Here is an 18,768-nt window from a genome sequence, read left to right as displayed (position 1 = left end):
GCTTTTAGTCTATATTGGCACCACTGATACATTTTATTCACTTATTTAATGTGATTTTACGTGACATAACAGGTATCAAGTGAGTGTACCAACAGGATTTCACAAATTATTGATACAACTCAATGCTTTAATGTCTAAAATGCCATAAATTAGATTAGATTTTTTTTTTTTTTTTTTTTAGAGGATCTAAAAATACATTATTATATATATGTATATTATGTCACACAAGACACCCACAAAGAAAAAACAAGATAAACACCTGACCCTGTGGTAATCACACTTCTCATTTAAAGTGAACTGCTCACACATGTACATAGATTTTGATGCAAATAAGCAACACACAATGATATGTGATATATCTGGATATGCTTGAGGTTAACCCATTGTGTGCACCCAGATGACTTTTGTAAAAGACAAAATCACACATGGTTGTCAGTATAGTGACTTCACTGACACATAACTACCTCATTGAGGTTGCCCCATGGTGCAAAAGATCATTTTGATGTACTCATAGATTTAAATAGACTACATGGAGCCCAGTGAATGTTTGGTTTGAACTGCTACTGATTTCAGGCTTCTCACCACCTTGAACCTCGACAATTGACTGGTCAAGACTAAATAGTGCCTCAACTCAACAAAGTTCCTGCCTTTACTTTTTACTCATTATTACTTATACAATTTTCCAAAATAGAAGGAATGCCTGTGGGAAAAGAGGTATATTTAATGGAACACTTTTTTAAACTTTCTGTGACTGTGTTTAAACAGTAACGGATCCACAATTGAGTTATTTTGAGACTTGAAACACAAGAAAACAACATTAAAAAAAGGTGTTTCTGTTTTTTGCAGTAAAATGCAATTGGACACATAGTTCGATTATCTTTATAAGTATTATGTGTGTCAACATCCGTTTTCTTTTCTTTTTTTTGCATTGTATATTGTGACCGAATAATTTATTTGTGTCCTTACGTTAAGCAATACTGCAGTATGAAAATACTCCATAAGAGCAACAAACCATGAAAGTAAACATGTGTTACCTAAGACATATATCCAGGCACCAAATGTATTCAAAGTAGATTACTATATAAAATGTACTAAATAATGACACTTAAGTAAGGTGCCAATACATCAAAAATATATTTAATTACATTACTTGAGTTTATGTAATGTTTGCTGATTTCTATCTCCACAGATACCAAAATGTATTACTGGAGAAGGCCATCACCATTATTATAGTGTCCTTTCATTGGCTGATAAGCAGTTTAAAGCAGGATAATATGAAATGCCTTGCCAAAGAGCATGTGTGAAGTTCTCCTGCCCATAATTTTACAGAGGGTTTCTCTGATTTCAACAAGTGACCTCTGTCTGGATTGCTTACGGTCTACATTAAAGATTACTTTGAGCTGCCACCACATCAATATCTTGGATTAAGAGAGTCGTGAATTTGAGTGACGCCTTTCTTTTTCCTCTGGGCCAAATTTTAAACTGATGATCTTTTTGTCACAGTAGAAACCAAAACCAGTAAACTCTGGTTTCAACAACATACTAAAATAAGCATCTAGTAACAAGGTTACTGTTACACATCATCATTAAAAAAAAAACCAAAAAAAACCCAACTCAAATATCTATTGTGGTATAGCCTACTGCTAAAATGAATAGTGTGTAGTGTCAAATAGTGTTTGTCTTGGCATATTGTGATGTTTTGAGTTGTTGTTGAGCATGAGCTCTGTTTGGACTTGTTGTAAAAAAGTAGCCTGCATGTACTCTACTTAAAAAAAAAAAAAAAAAAAAAAAAAAAATACAGCTGAAAAGCATTACTAGTTATTGAGCAGTGTAAATAGGGTTACTTGGATTAGTAGGCCAGACGATACCACCAGGCCAGCCCGGGCCTCTGATAGAAACGTCATCGTTTTAGGGCGTGGACGCAGGCCCGTCGGAGGCGTTCGGTTATTCGGCCGGGATTGCCAGGTGTGTAAAAACAAACCCACACTTCACATAATTGTAAGATATTACCGTGATTTTAACAAAGTTTAGATTCTAGGGTTTCTGACGCAATTCAAAACACACTGATATTCGTTAAAAAAATAATTTAAATCCGGCCGAGTGCAGAGACGTGGTTGAGTTGCGGTTTGAAACGGAGCTGATATTAAGCGCGCCGCTGTGTGGTTCCCGAAAGGGGGATGTCTGGGGAATTCTGGCAACCCAGTGCGAGGTTTCGGCAGCATCACGCAGGTCTGATCAAACACATCCAGGCGTGTTGCATCTACGCTCGTTTCAGGTAAATTGATGAATGCATTTGTCGTTCGGCCTGAAGGTTTCACGGCGAGGCGCTAACACCTGCCGGGTTCTCGGGACGGCGTCGGTTCCGGTGTGCGGGTCGGATTTAGGCGCACAGTCCCCGTAAAACGTGGGTGAACGGCGCTAGCTCTGGAGCTAACCGTCCGCGCTAATAACATGGCGCAGGCTGAGAGGGCCGCTTTTGTTCTTGCGTCTGGGTGCGGTGGTAAAGCGTGCTCAAGGCCACGCGACCGGTTTGAAAGAAATACGGTCTTTTAAGTGCCGAGTCGCGATATGTCCTCTGCGAGCTTTTACGTGCGAACCGAACCGAGCCGACACCGGATATATTGTCGAATGAAAGAAGCTAGCAACGCGTTTTGCGTCGCCGCCGTGGAGCGACTCTGGGTTGGCGCTCTTTGTGAAGTGGATGCTCGGAGTGAAGTTCACGAGAATTTGGAAATGAGGTGACTCCGATGGAAGCTTGCGACTAAGATGTCTGGACGACACAAACCTTTTGAAGCATCGAAAAGCCACAACGATGAGATTTTTTTTTTAATTTTTTTTGATTTGATTTGCTAAATGCCGGTCGCGGCTACGAAACCGGTCTCATGGAGGCGCTGCTGACCAGCCCTCATTCATATCCAGCTCGGTCCATAAAACCGATTTTACTCAGTCGATCAAAACCTTGATGGGTGTTTTACAAGTAGAATACAGTTACTGTGGACAATATGTGGGGATTGATACGACGGAAGCGTGCACCACAGTGCAGAGAGAGAGCCTCGGTTATGAGTTTTTACTCCAGCCAGTTTCAACGGTGCACCTGAAACTACGAGAGAGTTACTATAAAAAAAAAAAAAAAAATCCCACAGACTGAGATGATGATTACTGTGTTCCTGGCAGCTTCTGCCACATGGATCGGAGTCAAGTCAATGTGCTTGTGAAGTGGAACAGAGATGCACTCAAATGCAGGATGTGAATGTTTGAACAGTGAATGAGGAAACTGAGCTGAAACTTATTTCTGATCTGGACACATGACTGAAGATTGTGCTTTTGCACTAATAGATCCCCTTTGTTCCTCAGGGATTGTGACCAGTCATGGCTGATGAGGGATATGTAGTGCGAATCAGGGGTCTCCCGTGGTCCTGTTCAGTGGATGAAGTACAGAGGTTTTTCTCAGGTATGTATACATTACTCCTTTAAAAAAAAAAAAATTGTTTTAATACAGATACTTTATGCAATTAGAGATGATATGATAATGATACATTTCAAAAGCAGATTGCAAAGTCATCAACAATGGAGGCGGCATTCACTTCACCTACACAAGAGAGGGGCGTCCCAGTGGTGAGGCGTTTGTCGAACTGGAGACGGAAGACGACCTGAAGATTGCAGTGAAGAAGGACAGAGAAACTATGGGTCACCGATATGTCGAGGGTGAGTACAACAGCAGGCAGATGTCGAATCCTTTCGTGACAAGTTCTGTCACGGTTTCCGCTCTGATAACTAATTGCTTTGTGTCCGGTGATGTAGTGTTTAAATCCAACAACGTCGAGATGGACTGGGTCATGAAGCACACTGGCCCAAACTGTCCAGAGACGGCAGGAGATGGGCTCGTGCGGCTCCGAGGTCTTCCCTTCGGCTGCAGCAAGGAGGAGATAGTGCAGTTTTTCTCAGGTAAAAACAGGCCATGTTCACCGGTTAATACTAAATCCCCTTAATGTTGGCGATTTTAAACTTTTTTTTTCTCCCGTCGCCCTTGTCTTTTTTCCTTTCTCTTACCGACACTTGACTACTAAAGAAGTCAATACGCCGTTGGACAATGATTACCTATCGTAAATTATTACATAAAATAATGATGAAATTATTTGTTTTTTTGATTGGTAATCAGTGAGAAGATGACGCCGGAAAAGGAAGCTTGTTCACACTTTGTAAAAAAAACTTGATGTTTTGTTCAAGGGCAGGAATCTGTAATACAAACACCCTTTCCCATCTTTACACTCATATCCATATTCATTGTGTCTTAGTTTTTCTGAAACAGGGTCTGATGCTAAGTTGTCTTTTCCTCATGGTAATATGCTGATGATGGAAGGTGTCCCAGTCATCACTGATACAACTTCTCTCTCTTATCCCAGTATCATTTTTTTCTCCTCTTTTTTCCCCCATTTCCTCACACCCTCGTCTTTGAAACACATTTCTCTGACACACAGTATATGCCAAGTGTCAGATTAGTTCCTAATGGGCGAACAGTAATTTTCCTCATGTCACCCACCGAGATCCTGTTCTCTCCTCATCAATACACCAACACTAGCCTGATGTCCCACACAGTGCCCTTTTCCATATTCTTCCTCTATCCTGTCATTTATATTTTATCCCCAGAATCCAGTAAATGTAACTCGTGTAAATGGCCAGTCTCTGGTTAAAAACTGAACTGGTATGTGTGATGATGTGTAGAGTTTTCCATAAGTTTTCTATCTCTCTTTAGAGAAAGTTCTCTCTGTGATTGGGCATGTGATTTAATATGTCCCCTGCTGGGGTTATCTGTCCTTGGGTTGAAGGGTTGGAAATCGTGCCAAATGGGATAACATTGCCGGTGGACATCCAGGGGAGGAGTACGGGGGAGGCCTTCGTGCAGTTTGCTTCACAGGATATAGCTGAAAAGGCTCTAAAGAAACACAAGGAAAGAATAGGGCACAGGTGGGGATGGTTGGTTGGTTGGCTGGATAAGTTGCTTTTCTTATGGTGTGCACCTTCAACATCTGAACCAAATGCAAAACTGACTCTACATTAATCCTGGATACTTTTAAGTATTTTGACACATTTACCACACACACATGAACACTAATTCCTACGTTAGATTCACAATGTTCAGTGGGAAGATTAGTGCTTGGGCACCATTCAAAGCTATGAGACGAAGCCTGAATTAGAGTACACACCTTATTTAGACAACAAATGGTGTCTCTGCACTAAACATGAGTCCAGGTTGATAAATGGTAAGGAGTCTCCCTGGTGGTAAAATCAGAGGGCCACTGTACACAAGGATCTGGAGCCCACTGTTACAGGTAATGCTTAGAGTGGGTTGCAGAAGGACAGGAGCTCTCTCTGTGCCTCTAATACCAGGACAATGGCTGTCATGACGAGGACACAGGACACTATTCCATCATAATGAATCCGATCTGGAAATCGCTCCAGGTAACCATAAGAAAAGTGTAAAAGTCACTAAGGCCCTTATCAATTTGGACACTTCCTTTATTCAACTGAGTAAAACGCTGTTCTTTTAATCTACTTCATTAACAACTAGCATTAAGTACTCAAAAGATATTTCTACCTATGGACTACACCATGGCAGCATCTGCATAGCCCAGTTTCACCAGTATTGAGCAAATGGAGTTTTCGTCCATTCCCCATGCCCTCACTGTGGTATCTCTATGCTCTTAGGTACATTGAGATCTTCAAGAGTAGCCGCGCTGAGGTGCGGACCCATTACGAACCCCAGCGGAAGCCTATGGGCATGCAGAGACCGGGCCCCTACGACCGGCCCTCAGGTGGTCGCGGCTACAACATGATGGGCCGAGGGGGATCCTACGACAGAATGCGCCGAGGAGGCTACGGAGGAGGTGGGTGCAAGGACAGCTGAAGTTAGACTTGGCAGTCTTGACCTGTGCAGTTCATTTGAAATAATTACTCACCCCATGCCCTTTCATTGTTAATAATGCACAACTGAAAAAAACGAGATTAGGATGTAAAGTCCTCAAAGACACCGTGTTCATCTCCATTATGTATATTCAGGTGTGTCGGATGGACGGTACGGCGATGGCGGCTCTTCCTTCCAGAGCACGACAGGCCACTGTGTCCACATGAGGGGGCTGCCATACAGAGCCACAGAGACGGACATCTACAACGTAAGTCGTCGCTAGATCACCGACATCTCGTGTTTTCTGTGCACAATAATGCAGATTTTGATTAATTTGTTGAACCGTTTTCATATTTTAGTTCTTCTCACCACTGAATCCTGTGCGGGTCCACATTGAGATCGGCCCTGACGGCAGAGTAACCGGAGAGGCCGATGTAGAGTTTGCAACGCACGAAGATGCTGTGGCAGCCATGTCCAAAGACAAAGCCAACATGCGTGAGTCTACTTTAAAACAACTGACTTTATCACCGACACCCTTTTTTTTTTTTTTTATACTGCATGTTCACAATGATTTTTGTGCCCCTCAGAGCACCGCTACGTGGAGCTGTTCTTGAACTCAACAGCAGGCGGCAGTAATGGCGCTTACGGCAGCCAGATGATGGGTGGCATGGGTGAGTATTGTTGTTTGAATAAGAAATGCCTGGACATAAGCTCACATCTGTTATATTTACATACAAATATAACATCTTAAGTATATGTTCTGCTGCTGTAACTTCTTAAACCTACTGTGATTTGTCCTCTACAGGGAACCAGTCATCTTACAGCGGTGGCCAGTTGAGCTCAGGATACTCTGGAGGATACAGCAGCCAAGGAAATATGGGCGGTTACAGTGACTATAGTGAGTGTCAGCTGTTATTATAGTTTTCTTCAACAGCCACCTTAAACTTCACCCTTTATAGAGCCATGATGGGAGTATTTATTGAAGGCTTTAACAGACTTGAGTAACTCTGAAAAGATTCTAAACTCGCATAAAAATACACGCGAGCATAGAAACAAACAAACAAAACGAGAAAGCACAGCGAGTTATTTCCTAAAACTAGACTGTCAATGTATACAGTGCAGTTAATTTTGAAATGGGTGGCCTATGACCAGTGGAAAAACGGCTACGTTCGATCCTGATCTGTGTCTTTATAACGTTGTTACTGTTAGTCAGGCTTGAGGTGGGCCTCTGAACGAGGAGGAAGTGCAGTCTGTATTTGAGGAAGGGCCCGATTCCTCCGCATGTCACCATCTGAGGGAATCCTGGCTCTTTATAAATGACTGATCCAGAGAGCTCTCCGCTCAGGCAACATGGATGGAAGTAAGATGTTGGAAACTTTTCTAGGCTAGAAACAACACAGAATTCACTATTTGTGGAAGACATTTTACATTTGGTACTCTCTCTATGCAAAAAGAATATCTGATGTTGTGACCACATGATTGTCTCGGCCTTCATTAGTTCTTAAAGACGAACACCACTTTTTTTTTCTTTATCTTGGAAAAAACAATTCGGGCTAATCGGGTAATATTCAGCACTGCTGTGTCCTGACTGATACCGAGACCTTCAAACTTGGCCAGCTGTGTTCTTGAGGGACAGAAGTGCAGCGTGGTGTTTTGGTGTGCAGTGCTCCTTGATGAACTCCCCGGTCCTATAGTATGTATTCTCTGTCTCTTGTTAGGTAACCAGGGCGGAATGGGAAGCAGTTACTACGGCGGCGGTGGAGGAGGAGGAAGCAGAGGCTCGATGAATGGACTGGGAGGGGGATGGGGAATGTAATTTTTTTTTTTTTTTTTTCTTTCCCTTAATTTGATGTTTTTTAACTCAGCATTTTGCTGAACAGACTGGAAATGTAAGTCTCACCTAGTAAACGTAGGATAGGGTCAGGTGAGGTTGTTTTGAAAACACTGAGGTTTGTATTTTTTTTAAGTGGATGAGATTCAGTGAGAGGTGAGATCATCTGTCGTCAGAAGTGCTGTTCGTCTTCCCCCATTCCTCACACATTTGACACATTACAGAAACCGTGCTTTAAATTTTCATTACCAGGAAGAGTGCCGTTTTTGTGTTACCGTTCTGCAAACACCTCGCTGTTTCTTGAGGTGAACTCATGGTGGATTTAAGTTTCAGTGTCTGAGTGCATGAACAAAACTAAAAATGTCTGGTATCTCCTGATGTTTAGACTTTGTTTCATCTTCTCCATAGTGTTAAGCCTTTTTTTTTTTTAAGTTCCAGTTAAAATGTTGATCTGAATTCACATTGTCAGAGCATGTTTTCTTTTCTAAAGGTATGACTGTTGATAGGATAGTTTTTCTGGATGAGGGCAAATGAATTTCAAATCTACCATCATGAAGGTTTGTACTGCTTCAGACGCTATTTGTATTTCCTGTGCACAAAGTGAATAAACTAGTCTGGAATATCTAATTGAAACGAGCATTGGAAAAAAAAAAAAAAAAGGAGGAGGCTTTATTCATTTATCAAATATCTAGTTAAAAAAAAAACTTTTGGTCACCATTCCCAAATTAAGAAAATGGCTGAGTAGGAGTTATTGTGATTCACAGACCCTTTTATAATACATTCTAAAATAGTTAAATTTGTCAACATTCTACAGTCATTTACACAATTATTTAGTATCCAGCAGTGGAGCCATAACTGTAAAGAAAACGACGCACGACTAGTTGAGTATTAAAGTACAATTCTTCTCTAGAAACCAGCAACAAACACAATCCGCGGTGGGGCCTCGACATGATTTACATCCACAGTCTGAATTAGAAAAACCACACACGTTAATAAGGTCGGTTTATCAAGTGAGTACCAAATTGTTTAACTGCTGTTAGTTCATTCCCAGGAAATGCTGATGACAAATATTCAAAACGTTTTCAATCTGTAAACAAGTCTCTTCAGCATAAACTATATCAGCTCATCCCATCGGTTATAAAAAAAAAAAAAAAAAAAAAAAAAAAGGCGGCCATTGTTTAGTACAGATGTACCTGAATTTCAGGTAACGGTGGCAATGGAACACCAAATCACATTTCCTTAAGATTTGATGAGGTTTTTCCTTTACGATCAGTACTTGGAATCCAGGCGGATGAGTAGACGCGGTGTTTGATACGCGAACGCTTCGAAGGTGTTTTGTCAGGAACGTTTGGAGGAGCTTCTCTGCAGCAGGAGTGAGTGGCACACGTCGCACACTCGCACGGGCCGAGGATACGAGGGTAAGGCCAGCTCGTTGCTGGAACAACTGTTGCAGTAGATGTCGCCGCAGTTTCTGCAGTGGTGCTGCAGACATAAACGCACAAGGCTGTAGTGATGAGCATGAACAGAAGCTCGAAAGAAATGCAATGAAACGGGAGCCTACCTTTCTGCGCGAGATGGAGAACTCCTTCTGGCATCGTTTGCACTCGGTGGCTTCGTCGTCTTTCAGCCAGGCTTGGCCCTGGCGAGATCGTACGAGATTGGGCCGCTTGTGATTTTCAAATTTTACATCATCAATAATGCGAGTACACTATTCCCAACTCCTTTTACCTTCAGGGCTTTGTTGACCTCCTTGAAGTCCTCCATCTTGAGTTTAGACCTTTGACAAAGATGAGGACAACAGACAAAAATCAAACAACCAAAAACAGACACAACATGACGTGTTTTCAGACCAATAATAATAAAAAAAATAAAAGACAAATACTCACTGGCTGAGGTGCAGCCCCATCTCCTGCAGAGCCTGTTCCTGCTGCTCACACGTCTGCTGCAGCTGCTGCTTCTCTTGCTTCAAATCCTCCAGCTCCTGCACCACCAATCCAGACAAACAAAGGCAGAATATCCATTTCCGTGCAGGATTACAGAGGTTTGGATTACATTGCATAAAGAAGGCTTAAAAAGGATGAACATTTTTGTTTGGCTAAAGCTGTCTCACAAATCTCCATAACATTATTTAAGTAAATAAACCCTTTCTTTAGGCTAACTGCAACTAATGACCCTGATACAGGTTTCAGATAAAACCCCAGAATTAAAACAAACCCAGTGGTGATTACAAAAACACATGTCTACATGGCCAAGGTTGGCAGTGAATTCCAAGACTCAAGGGTAGATGGTCCTTCCCACAATGCAGTTTTATAATTTGGTAGTAACTATGGACCATTAACATTACAGATCCTCCTGGTGCTCTGAGTTATGTCCACTTCAGCGACATCGGTGGCCTCCGGAAATACTCCCAAAACTTGGAATCTTAAAACAATCACACCTTTGATATTTTGGGCTTAGATTAGAGATGTTGGTGCCTGTGGCAATTAAACTTGTGTTCTCTATTAATTTCAGCAAAACGGATTGCACCACATATAACACTGAGACGTCTGTTGAGAATTTAGGAAATAAACCAGGTCGAAAACCAGATTCTACAGTTTGTGTTCCGCTGTTTTATTTTAGCTGCAAGGGTTGAATTTACTCTTTCATTTCAAAAACCACAAAAATATTAGATTTTCTCTGGGTTCACGAGAGACATTTTTTCTATCACTGTGGTTAAACCATTACTTCCTGAGTTACTGGACCCTAACCCTGGTGTGTGTGTGTGTGTGTGTGTGTGTGTGTGTGTGTGTGTGTGTGTGTGTGTGTGTGTGTGTGTCTGACCGTGTGCAGTCCCTGAAGCTGCTGCATCTGTGTGCGTAGTTCCATGCTGTTGTCCTGTTCCCGCTGCAGAGCTTTTTGCAAGCTTTGTCTCTGTTCCCTCTCAGTCCGCAGCTCGTTCTCCAAACCCAGCCTGTCCTCAGAGAAGAGACGCTGCTTTCAAACATGTACAGGTACTGTGGACGACTGCACATTCAAAACCTTCATCAAATCATGTGTTAGACCTGACTTGATGCATCAAGAAAATGACCCGAGATCACAACCAATTATTCAGACTTTACGCATGTTTCTACACTTACGCAATTTATGAGACATGACATTCATGGCAAGAACTTATTATGGAGTTTGACTTTTGTCTCTTACTTAAAAAAAAAAAAAAAAAGGTGTCCTAAGACCTGTAATTCATTTGGGAACTATGTAAGATTTACTCTATACAATGTCTGTATTTCCACAGCCACTGTGCTTTAAAAAAATGATACAACTCTACCTCTCTACACTGCAGCTCACCTGATCACAGTGATGTTTTTTTTTCTTAAGGAATTCCCAAACCACACCTCAGTCTGGAGTTAACAGATTATTCAAATCAGTACAACGTTATAGACGTAACCTCGAGCCTTTCTTTTAAAGATTAGCCCCAAAGCTTTTTAAGTTGTGCCTTTCATTCCAGGAACCTTTCTTTTTAATTGTAAATTTATCATCCTGCAGTCTCACGTTCATAATTTGTGAACCGTTTTTAGAAGAGACTCTACATATTTGGATATTTTTTGAACGGTGTGTCTCCTAACCTTAGTGTATCCAGGTCCGTTAGTTGTTTCTGCATAGCATCCACTTTTCCTTCCAGCTCCACCCTCATGTCTTTGTCTGACTGGTCGCTCTGTTTGCGCTCCCGCTCTGAGTTCTGTAGTCTGCGACTCACAAAAGACCAACAAGAACATTGATTTCAAGGACTATAACTTGAAAACCAACAGAAACTCACACGTTGCACAGATGCATACCTCTGTTCGAGGTCCATCATGGCTCTCTCCATTTCTTCCATCTTCTGCTCGAGCTGCACGGCCTCTGCCTGCATTTTATCTGCTTGTTGTTGTGAGTCCTGATGAACCAGACGAGTTGTATGAATGTGTATTCTGTCTGTGAGAGTGAGAGTGAGAGAACTCCTCTGCGTCTACCTGAGCTTTGTGGAACATTTGCAGGTTTAGGGTCTTGACTTGGTCCAGCTGGAGCCGCAGCGCTGCCAGCGTGTCCTGTTTCTCGTGCGTGTCCTTCTCCAGCAGCTTCATGGCCACCTCCATCTCCTGCTTCAGCCCCACCTGCAGCTCCAGCTCACGCTCCAGCTCCTAACATCATCCAAAGAAAAGATAATATGTAAGGCGCGAGTCAAACCGTCTCATCTCAGCACAAAAGCTCTCGACAGGATGTCTTGCTAAAGTCAGACACAGAGTGATCAAGTCTCACGGTGTTCACACTCCTGGCTTCTAATCACGTACTGACGATGGAGTATGGACATTAAACCGTCCTAATCTCAGACAATGCTTTCCAAAAGCTTGGCCATCCCACCCAAGAAGCAACCCGGCTGCTGATCACCTTTTACCGCCACATGCATGTTATCGTGCGTTCAGGCAACTGGGAATCGGGGAAAGTTTACGTTTGGGAACGTCCCATTTCCAATTTGAGAGCTACAAGCAGGCAACATGGCCGCCCTCAGAAAATGTGCTCCATTTCTGTCAGAATATAGAGGAGCGACAAACAACCTTATCGCCATCCATATGAACCAGCACGGGGACAGAAGACAGCTCAGGAGGTCAATATTACTCGCACACATCATTTCTACACGTTTAAAAGTATTGGCATTCATAACATTTAACCCAACTACAAAACCGGGGGAAGCGAAACTAACCAAGTCTGGCTACAGCCGACTTACTTTTAACCACAAATGCTGCCACGTCAACTGAAGTCAAACCGACTTGTTTGACTTCTACCACTTTTCTTGTGTTTTCCCACTTCCCAGTTGCTCATGAACGCACCATCAATGTGTAGCGTGACAGCTTGTTTGACGATACCCGACCTGGCGAATGCGCTTTTCCTCTTTGTACTGCTTCCACACCACATTATACATCTCATCCAGGCCTTGTCTCGTCTGTTTGTACGTCTCCAGCTCCACCTGGCTGTCCTGAAGCGCCGCCTGGGAAAAACAAACACATTGTACAGGTTGGGTAATTTTAATTTTTTTTTTATTTGGACTGGTTTAGCTGCAGTTAGTCGTAGATGCTTTCAAACCTCTTCCTTTTTCTGGCTCGACTGCAAGATGGACTCATTATGCTTTTGCAGCTGTTCCTGTTCTTCCCTCAGAGAGTTGATTCTGTCTGTTGCTGCCGTGAGCTGAGGAGAAGAGGAACAAACCGCTTCCTGTTAGTCAACTCCCAGGCACAAGCACAATCACACCACCTCATTCACAAAATATTCCAGACCTCCTCCACCAGTTTGCTGTTGGTCTTCTCCACAGAGTCCATCTTAGCCTGAAGGTCGGTGACGGTGCCACTCAGGTGACGATTTAACTCCTCGATGTAGTGCTTCTGATCTAGTATGGCTGTCATCTTGGCATCGCTGAAAGAGAAACAAAAATGATTTGAGAGGTTTGAGTGTCTGGTTGGACTTGTTATCATGGTGATAAAAAGTTCAAACTGCTGTAACAACATATTGTAATTTGTATTCTCATCCAAATATGTCGCAAATTCTAACTGAACTTTCAGAAAATTGGCCAAAGAATGTCCAAATTTATGCATTTTTCCATCCACTGCTGTTAGGAGTTGTTTCACCAAACTAAGGAGTGGATGACCCAAATTCTTCAGTCGTGCTGTTATACCACTGCACAAGAAGAGAGCGCCACGAGGTTACAAGAGCGTCAGTCAAACTTCAAACGAAGGAAAACACAATGGTTGGTGCTCAATTAGATCAGCTGGAGGGACTCAGATTCTAAACTCTACAGTGTGATTGGATTCAACCGGTCTGCCGCTGTGATTGCTTGTTTCACTGTCAGTCAAGTGGTCCCTTACCTTAATCCTAACCCTCCAACAATATAAAACCCAATCACAGGCAAAGCATCCCTCGCGCTGATCCATTCTAGCAACCACCAAACACAAAACGAGGTGGTGGAAACAACGAGACAACGTGGTGGAAAGCTCGGCGACAGAGGCACTGTTCAATGGAAATGGAGAGTTTTGAACTACTATCTTTACAACTATGAACTCTTGGAAGAGTTTGTTTCTCCAGCAGAGCAGAGAGACTTTCAAGTCTCATTATTTCAGTAAGTAATCATTTATTAGCGTTTTTAATGCACAAATTGGAAGATGTGCATACAAAACGGGCACCTTTACAGCAGCTCAACACGTCATGAAAATCAGAGCAGATTAGTTCTTAAAGCAGGCACTCACTCTTTTGGAGTGTCACTGCTGGTGGGGTCCTTCAGGTAAAGGGAGAAGTCGATGACTCCCACCTAAACGAGAACGACAAACGGATCACTGTGTGCCCTGATGGGCTCGTCACTCAAAGAGAAAAGGAAAGCCTGTTCGGCACCGACCTGAGAATCAAGATCCTCCCCTTTTATACAAAGGTTTGCATCAATTACATTGAGGCCCACCAGCAGCCCCCCCATGACCGCCCCCTCCTCCTCCATCACCAGTGCTCCCGAGTCATAAAACTCACTAGGACAGGGATTGAAAAAGACACGTGAAAGAAGAAACGATTCATTTGCATGCGTTGAAAAAAATAACGATTAGAACTGACACGTCGTCACATCTAGATTGCGGTGTAAATTCTTGCAAATAAATACACATTAGTGATAACTTTAACCAACCTCAAGAGGTCTTTGCGGTCCAGCATGGCTTTCATATAGTCGGCTACTTTTTTCTGCATGAGTGCCAAATGCAACCAAGCCCTGGCTCTCCCCAAACCGGTCCTGAAAAAGGATAACAGAATAACTATGCTGACTCACAGGTGTCCAGCGTGTCTCGCTTTGCAGCGTTAGCGGAAGACGGTTTTGCAACACCATACTTAATGCCGGGCAGGTCTCTGGCACTTGTGGCAATGTGGACAGACTCTGGGCACAACTTCTCAACCAGTTCCAGAGGTCCCCATATGGACTTGTTCTGACCAATGAAGGATTTCTTGGCTGAAAAAGAAAAATCAAAATGGGAAAGTAACTCTCGCACGCCCCGATTCTGACATCACCCTTCAAAAAAGGTCAAACCCGTAGACTGTCTCACCTCTAAGCCCGTGTTTGAGGCAATGCTCCAGGACGACAAAGAACTGCTGCAGAGGAGGGTACTCCGAGTCCAGCGTCCTGCCCAGACTCAGGGAGGACTGGATCAACACTTTGATGCTCAACTTCATCATGCTCAGGAGGTTGGATCTTTCTATTGCTGTGGGGTCTTTGGGGGGCAGAACTGTAAAGAAAGTGTGGCGAAAAGAAAGGCACTGAAATGGCATGCAGACTTAGTGGAGGTCGACTGGAGGCTCGTGTCAATAAAATGCAAACTCAACAGTACAGACAGAGACCTCGTGCACGTTCAGCAAGTCATGAAATCAGGGTTTTGCTGCGAGTCGAGTGTCTTAACAGATGACCGACAGCTATCCTAAGTACAAGAGGAAGTAACTGACTGTGCGGTTCACGAGTGAGTTGGAAAATGTTCAGTAGTTGAAGTGTCAAAAGGTCGTAGCCAACCTGGAAGCTTTTTTGAAGTGCTGTCGATGTCGTTTTCGGGCTCCTTGTCGGTCGGTGAGCTCACAGCGGCGCCCTGTGAGGACTTCCTCGGGGCAGAAGCGTAGCTCATCCCGCTGCTAATCGTCTCCGTGGCCTTCCGTGCCAGAGACAGAATTGGAGCCGACCAGCTGTTGTCTTGTGCCGCCGGAGCCGACTTCTCCATGCAGCCCTGCCCGTCGCTGCCGTCGGGCTCGCCGTCAGTCGCGGGTGTCGAAACTTCGGACTCATCTAGCTGTTGTTTTTCTTCGCGGTCCTCAACAGCTGTGTTTACCTCCCCTGCCTCGTCGGCCATGTTTGTCCCCCCCCTCCCTCCCTCCGCCCGGGAATTCACGTGACCAGATTAGATCAATCACGCGCGCCTTTCTTTTTCTTCGTTGGATGCATTTGGCGTGTAGCTACCACGTGTTAAAGTTGCAGTACACCCACCTGCTGGTCTGGATTGGAAATGATAATCTAATAAAATGCACTCAATAGGAGAAACGAATAAAGTCTGACCCAGAAATCGCTTCTTTTTTTTTTTTTTTTTCAATGTCTGACAATAAAAGCAGAAGGTGTCTTTCACCGATGGACGGATCTCATCTTATCCACCACCACTGCTCTGTGGTGACCAGTTGTTGAATGGAGAGGCTCCGGACAAAGGATATCATAAGTAGGTTAAAGACTCCCATCAAGCAAGTAAATTGACTTAAATTTACAGGACAACCTGAAATCCACAAGAACATGACCACACACACGGATCTGTTTATTAATGTAGAATATTGGCCTTAGTAAATTAAATAATTAAAACACTGCTACATTTTTGTCCATTTTATGTGGACTTGCACCATATTGAAATCAACTCTATGAAGAATACATAAAAACAGCCAATATTTAGTCACATTGAACACAGTGTAAAGGATAACCTTTGTAATACTCTCCATGTAAACAAAATGCTGTGAAGTTTAAAACAACAGAATCCTTGGCTGGTAACCGGATAGATGTTTTGTTGACACCAAAATATAGTCGTGTTGTTTTTGCTTTTAGATCACTGTTGAATGGAGGCACTCAACTTAACTTTCTATCTGCAGAGTAACAATGTTGAAATGTGTACATTTTAAATACTTTTTAAATAACTTTTGTCCTTCAGCCTTGTTGTTTGAAGGTTTTAAAGAATTTACTTTTCCATCAGCATGGGTCTGATTTCCTTTTTTTCTTCTTCGGTGGTGCCTCTTAATGAGGCTTACTCCGATCTACTCTGAACAACAACAGATGAGCATTAGTAGCTAACTGTTAGGTAGTGAAATCACAGGTATGTGGGGTCTTCACCGTCGGTTCATATTCAAGTGCAGGCAAAAAAAAAATCGGACTAATACCCTTTAACAAAAGGTGATCGTTCTGTAAATGTTTATGCTGTAAAATGAGCTTTCATGAAAAAAAAAAAAGAAAGTATATTTACCTCACCATGTAGATCAGAACTCTCATCCTCCCTGCCAGACTTAGGTCTCTTTTCGGGAATCAAGAGGTCACAACTTTCATCTTAAAAACACTAGAAAAGGAAAACTGACATCTCATCCTTTAAAGTAGAAGTTCAGCGACAGGTCATTTAAATTCATCTGTTTTGTTGATCTTGTGTTGTTTTACTGCGTCTTCTCACAAAAGATCTGAGATTCGGTTCTTTCTGAATGTTGCACTTGATGTTCATCTTCCCTCAAATTTGTGTCTGGACGTCTGAGACCTTCGTCACGCCACAGTTTCTTACATGATAAACTCGTCCTTAACACAAGACAATAGTGAACTCTGGGATTTATTCTGTTGTCTGAATCTGTAGAGCTGCAGAATTTATATATCTAGGTATCGCTCTCAGAAGCCTTTCACTATAAAAATAGTGGAAAGCAGACTGAATACCAGACTCTCACTATTTGATTTGTGGTTGCGGATTTTTCTTGATTACAGTCAATTATTAAATAGACTGCCAAACAGCATAAAACATAAATATTGATTTTCCATCTGAATCATCATTATGGTTGAGATTAACCTATCAGTGCTAAATAAATATTGTATCAACATTACAATAAAAAGGAAACCTAGTAATGTTGATGACATATTGACATTGTAATAACATTGATTTATAGTTGTCCTGACTATAAATGACTGAGTATTGATTTGTAGCTGACCAGGTGACAACAATGATGTTAAAAAGTCGTTGATTTCTAGTTAAGCGGGAAATATGACTGAAAAGTCTTGAATGTGTTATTAGTTTGTTTACATTGTCTAATATTATTTGTGGAAATACATAATTTTTGCCTGTCAAAATTGTCATTAATATGAGACACCTGAAATGTCACTGAAACGTTATCATCTGTCAACGTTGTCAAATAGACACCAAAGACTTTCGGTTCACTCTACAGTTTCATTAAACACCTGAAATAACCTAGTTAACTAATACGTTTATTTAGGGTCACTTTAATAACCTGTCTTTTTCTGTCAAAATGTCAAGAATGATGCCTTTAAGTTCCCTTCCTAATGTGACGTTACATGTAGGTGGCCTTAAATTCATTTAGCTTCAATTCAATTAAATTAAATTAAATTTTATTTATTTAGAGCCAAATCACAACAGGTTATTTCATGGCACTTAACTCATCAAAGTCCTTACAGCAAGATTTTACAATGTTACACAGAGAAACCCAACAACAATTCCCACATAAGCTAGGAGGGGGAAAAAAACCCTCCTCTTTAAGGGAGAAAAACCTCCAACAAATGACAGTAGGAGGACATTAGCTACTGTGTGCCTGACATTAACTGGACAGGCCGTCTTTTTTTCCTCCTTTTAAACAAACTGTAGTGATACTTATCCTAAACACAGAAAGAAAATGTATTATAAACTGGTCAATAGGTAATACATTGTGCTTTTAAGCCTTGCATATCAACCATTATGAGTAGTGGGAAAAGTATTCATATACATTACTTGAGTAAAAGTAAAGTTGTCCATTGATGAGGCCTGTTATATAGGGCTTTTTGTAGTTTTTCATTTTTGGCTGGTGCTGTTTGATTTCAGTGGTTGACTCCAAAATCAAACCGCTAATCAAAATATTGAAAATAAAATGATAAAAATGTACAGTTTATATTTTGTTGTTGTTGTTTTGTTTTTTGAGGAGAAACCGGAGCTCCCGGAGAAAACCTCAACTCAGATTCAGTTAACCTAACTAGTGCAGCTGTGGCTAAGATTTAAAAGGGGGGGGGGCAGCAGCTGCATTTCATCGGTCTGTCTGTGGGAGTTTGGTGGAGGTCTCATCACTTTCTGCATCTGTTGGACAGAGTCCAAAAAACAGGGGGAATAAGAGAAAAAGAGGGAGAGAGAAAAATGTTGGGTCCTGAGATGGTTGTGGGTCCCTCAGTCTTCTTCTTCTTGTGGGATACAGCAGCACAGAGGGCAACAGAACCACTGGCATCTCTTTGGCAGAGAAGCCCTCTTGATCCGGA

The 18,768-nt window shown here is 42.2% G+C and overlaps 2 protein-coding genes across 6 annotated transcripts; one reads left to right on the top strand and one right to left on the bottom strand.

Moving 5' to 3' along the window:
- Positions 1-1,946: 1,946 nt before the first annotated feature.
- LOC138620040 (heterogeneous nuclear ribonucleoprotein H-like) lies at positions 1,947-8,360 on the top strand. Of its 4 annotated transcripts, none has more exons than XM_069696946.1 (11): positions 1,947-1,965; positions 3,355-3,451; positions 3,547-3,705; positions 3,802-3,945; positions 4,827-4,965; positions 5,707-5,885; positions 6,058-6,170; positions 6,262-6,397; positions 6,490-6,573; positions 6,708-6,800; positions 7,621-8,360. In XM_069696946.1, the coding sequence occupies exons 2-11, from the start codon at positions 3,370-3,372 to the stop codon at positions 7,716-7,718; spliced, it is 1,227 nt and encodes a 408-aa protein (XP_069553047.1). In that variant the 5' UTR covers positions 1,947-1,965; positions 3,355-3,369; the 3' UTR covers positions 7,719-8,360. The 4 variants fall into 4 exon arrangements, with proteins under 4 accessions (XP_069553047.1, XP_069553048.1, XP_069553046.1 ...); XM_069696947.1 differs by lacking the exon at positions 1,947-1,965 and adding an exon at positions 2,190-2,275 and having other exon boundaries at positions 3,550-3,705; XM_069696945.1 differs by lacking the exon at positions 1,947-1,965 and adding an exon at positions 2,190-2,275.
- A 21-nt stretch (positions 8,361-8,381) lies between these two features.
- rufy1 (RUN and FYVE domain containing 1) lies at positions 8,382-15,609 on the bottom strand. 2 transcript variants are annotated; one of them, XM_069696943.1, is made up of 17 exons: positions 15,271-15,609; positions 14,813-14,992; positions 14,601-14,718; positions 14,404-14,505; positions 14,128-14,251; positions 13,982-14,043; positions 13,019-13,154; positions 12,828-12,929; positions 12,616-12,732; positions 11,720-11,887; positions 11,546-11,643; positions 11,336-11,461; positions 10,554-10,683; positions 9,620-9,714; positions 9,462-9,510; positions 9,295-9,372; positions 8,382-9,215 (listed from the first exon to the last, which is right to left on the bottom strand). In XM_069696943.1, the coding sequence occupies exons 1-17, from the start codon at positions 15,599-15,601 to the stop codon at positions 9,072-9,074; spliced, it is 2,160 nt and encodes a 719-aa protein (XP_069553044.1). In that variant the 5' UTR covers positions 15,602-15,609; the 3' UTR covers positions 8,382-9,071. The 2 variants fall into 2 exon arrangements, with proteins under 2 accessions (XP_069553044.1, XP_069553045.1); XM_069696944.1 differs by having other exon boundaries at positions 11,336-11,455.
- Positions 15,610-18,768: the final 3,159 nt, after the last annotated feature.

The sequence above is a fragment of the Brachyistius frenatus genome, unplaced genomic scaffold (assembly GCF_029030835.1).
Source record: "Brachyistius frenatus isolate BFR_SWC_R1_liver_20210118 unplaced genomic scaffold, ASM2903083v1 Contig_22, whole genome shotgun sequence".
NCBI lineage: Eukaryota > Metazoa > Chordata > Actinopteri > Embiotocidae > Brachyistius > Brachyistius frenatus.
Note: the sequence above shows the minus strand (reverse complement) of the source record. Positions and strands in the feature narration are given on the sequence as shown.

Coding starts and splice junctions, on each gene's coding strand:
- LOC138620040 (XM_069696946.1), top strand. CDS start 3,370: ATGGCTGATGAGGGATATGTAGTGCGAATCAGGGGTCTCCCGTGGTCC. Junction 3,946..4,826: donor GATAGTGCAGTTTTTCTCAG/GTAAAAACAGGC, acceptor CTTGGGTTGAAG/GGTTGGAAATCGTGCCAAAT. Junction 6,574..6,707: donor CCAGATGATGGGTGGCATGG/GTGAGTATTGTT, acceptor TGTCCTCTACAG/GGAACCAGTCATCTTACAGC.
- rufy1 (XM_069696943.1), bottom strand. CDS start 15,601: ATGGCCGACGAGGCAGGGGAGGTAAACACAGCTGTTGAGGACCGCGAA. Junction 10,684..11,335: donor ACGGACCTGGATACACTAAG/GTTAGGAGACAC, acceptor CTCTGAGGACAG/GCTGGGTTTGGAGAACGAGC. Junction 9,373..9,461: donor AGGTCAACAAAGCCCTGAAG/GTAAAAGGAGTT, acceptor CGATCTCGCCAG/GGCCAAGCCTGGCTGAAAGA.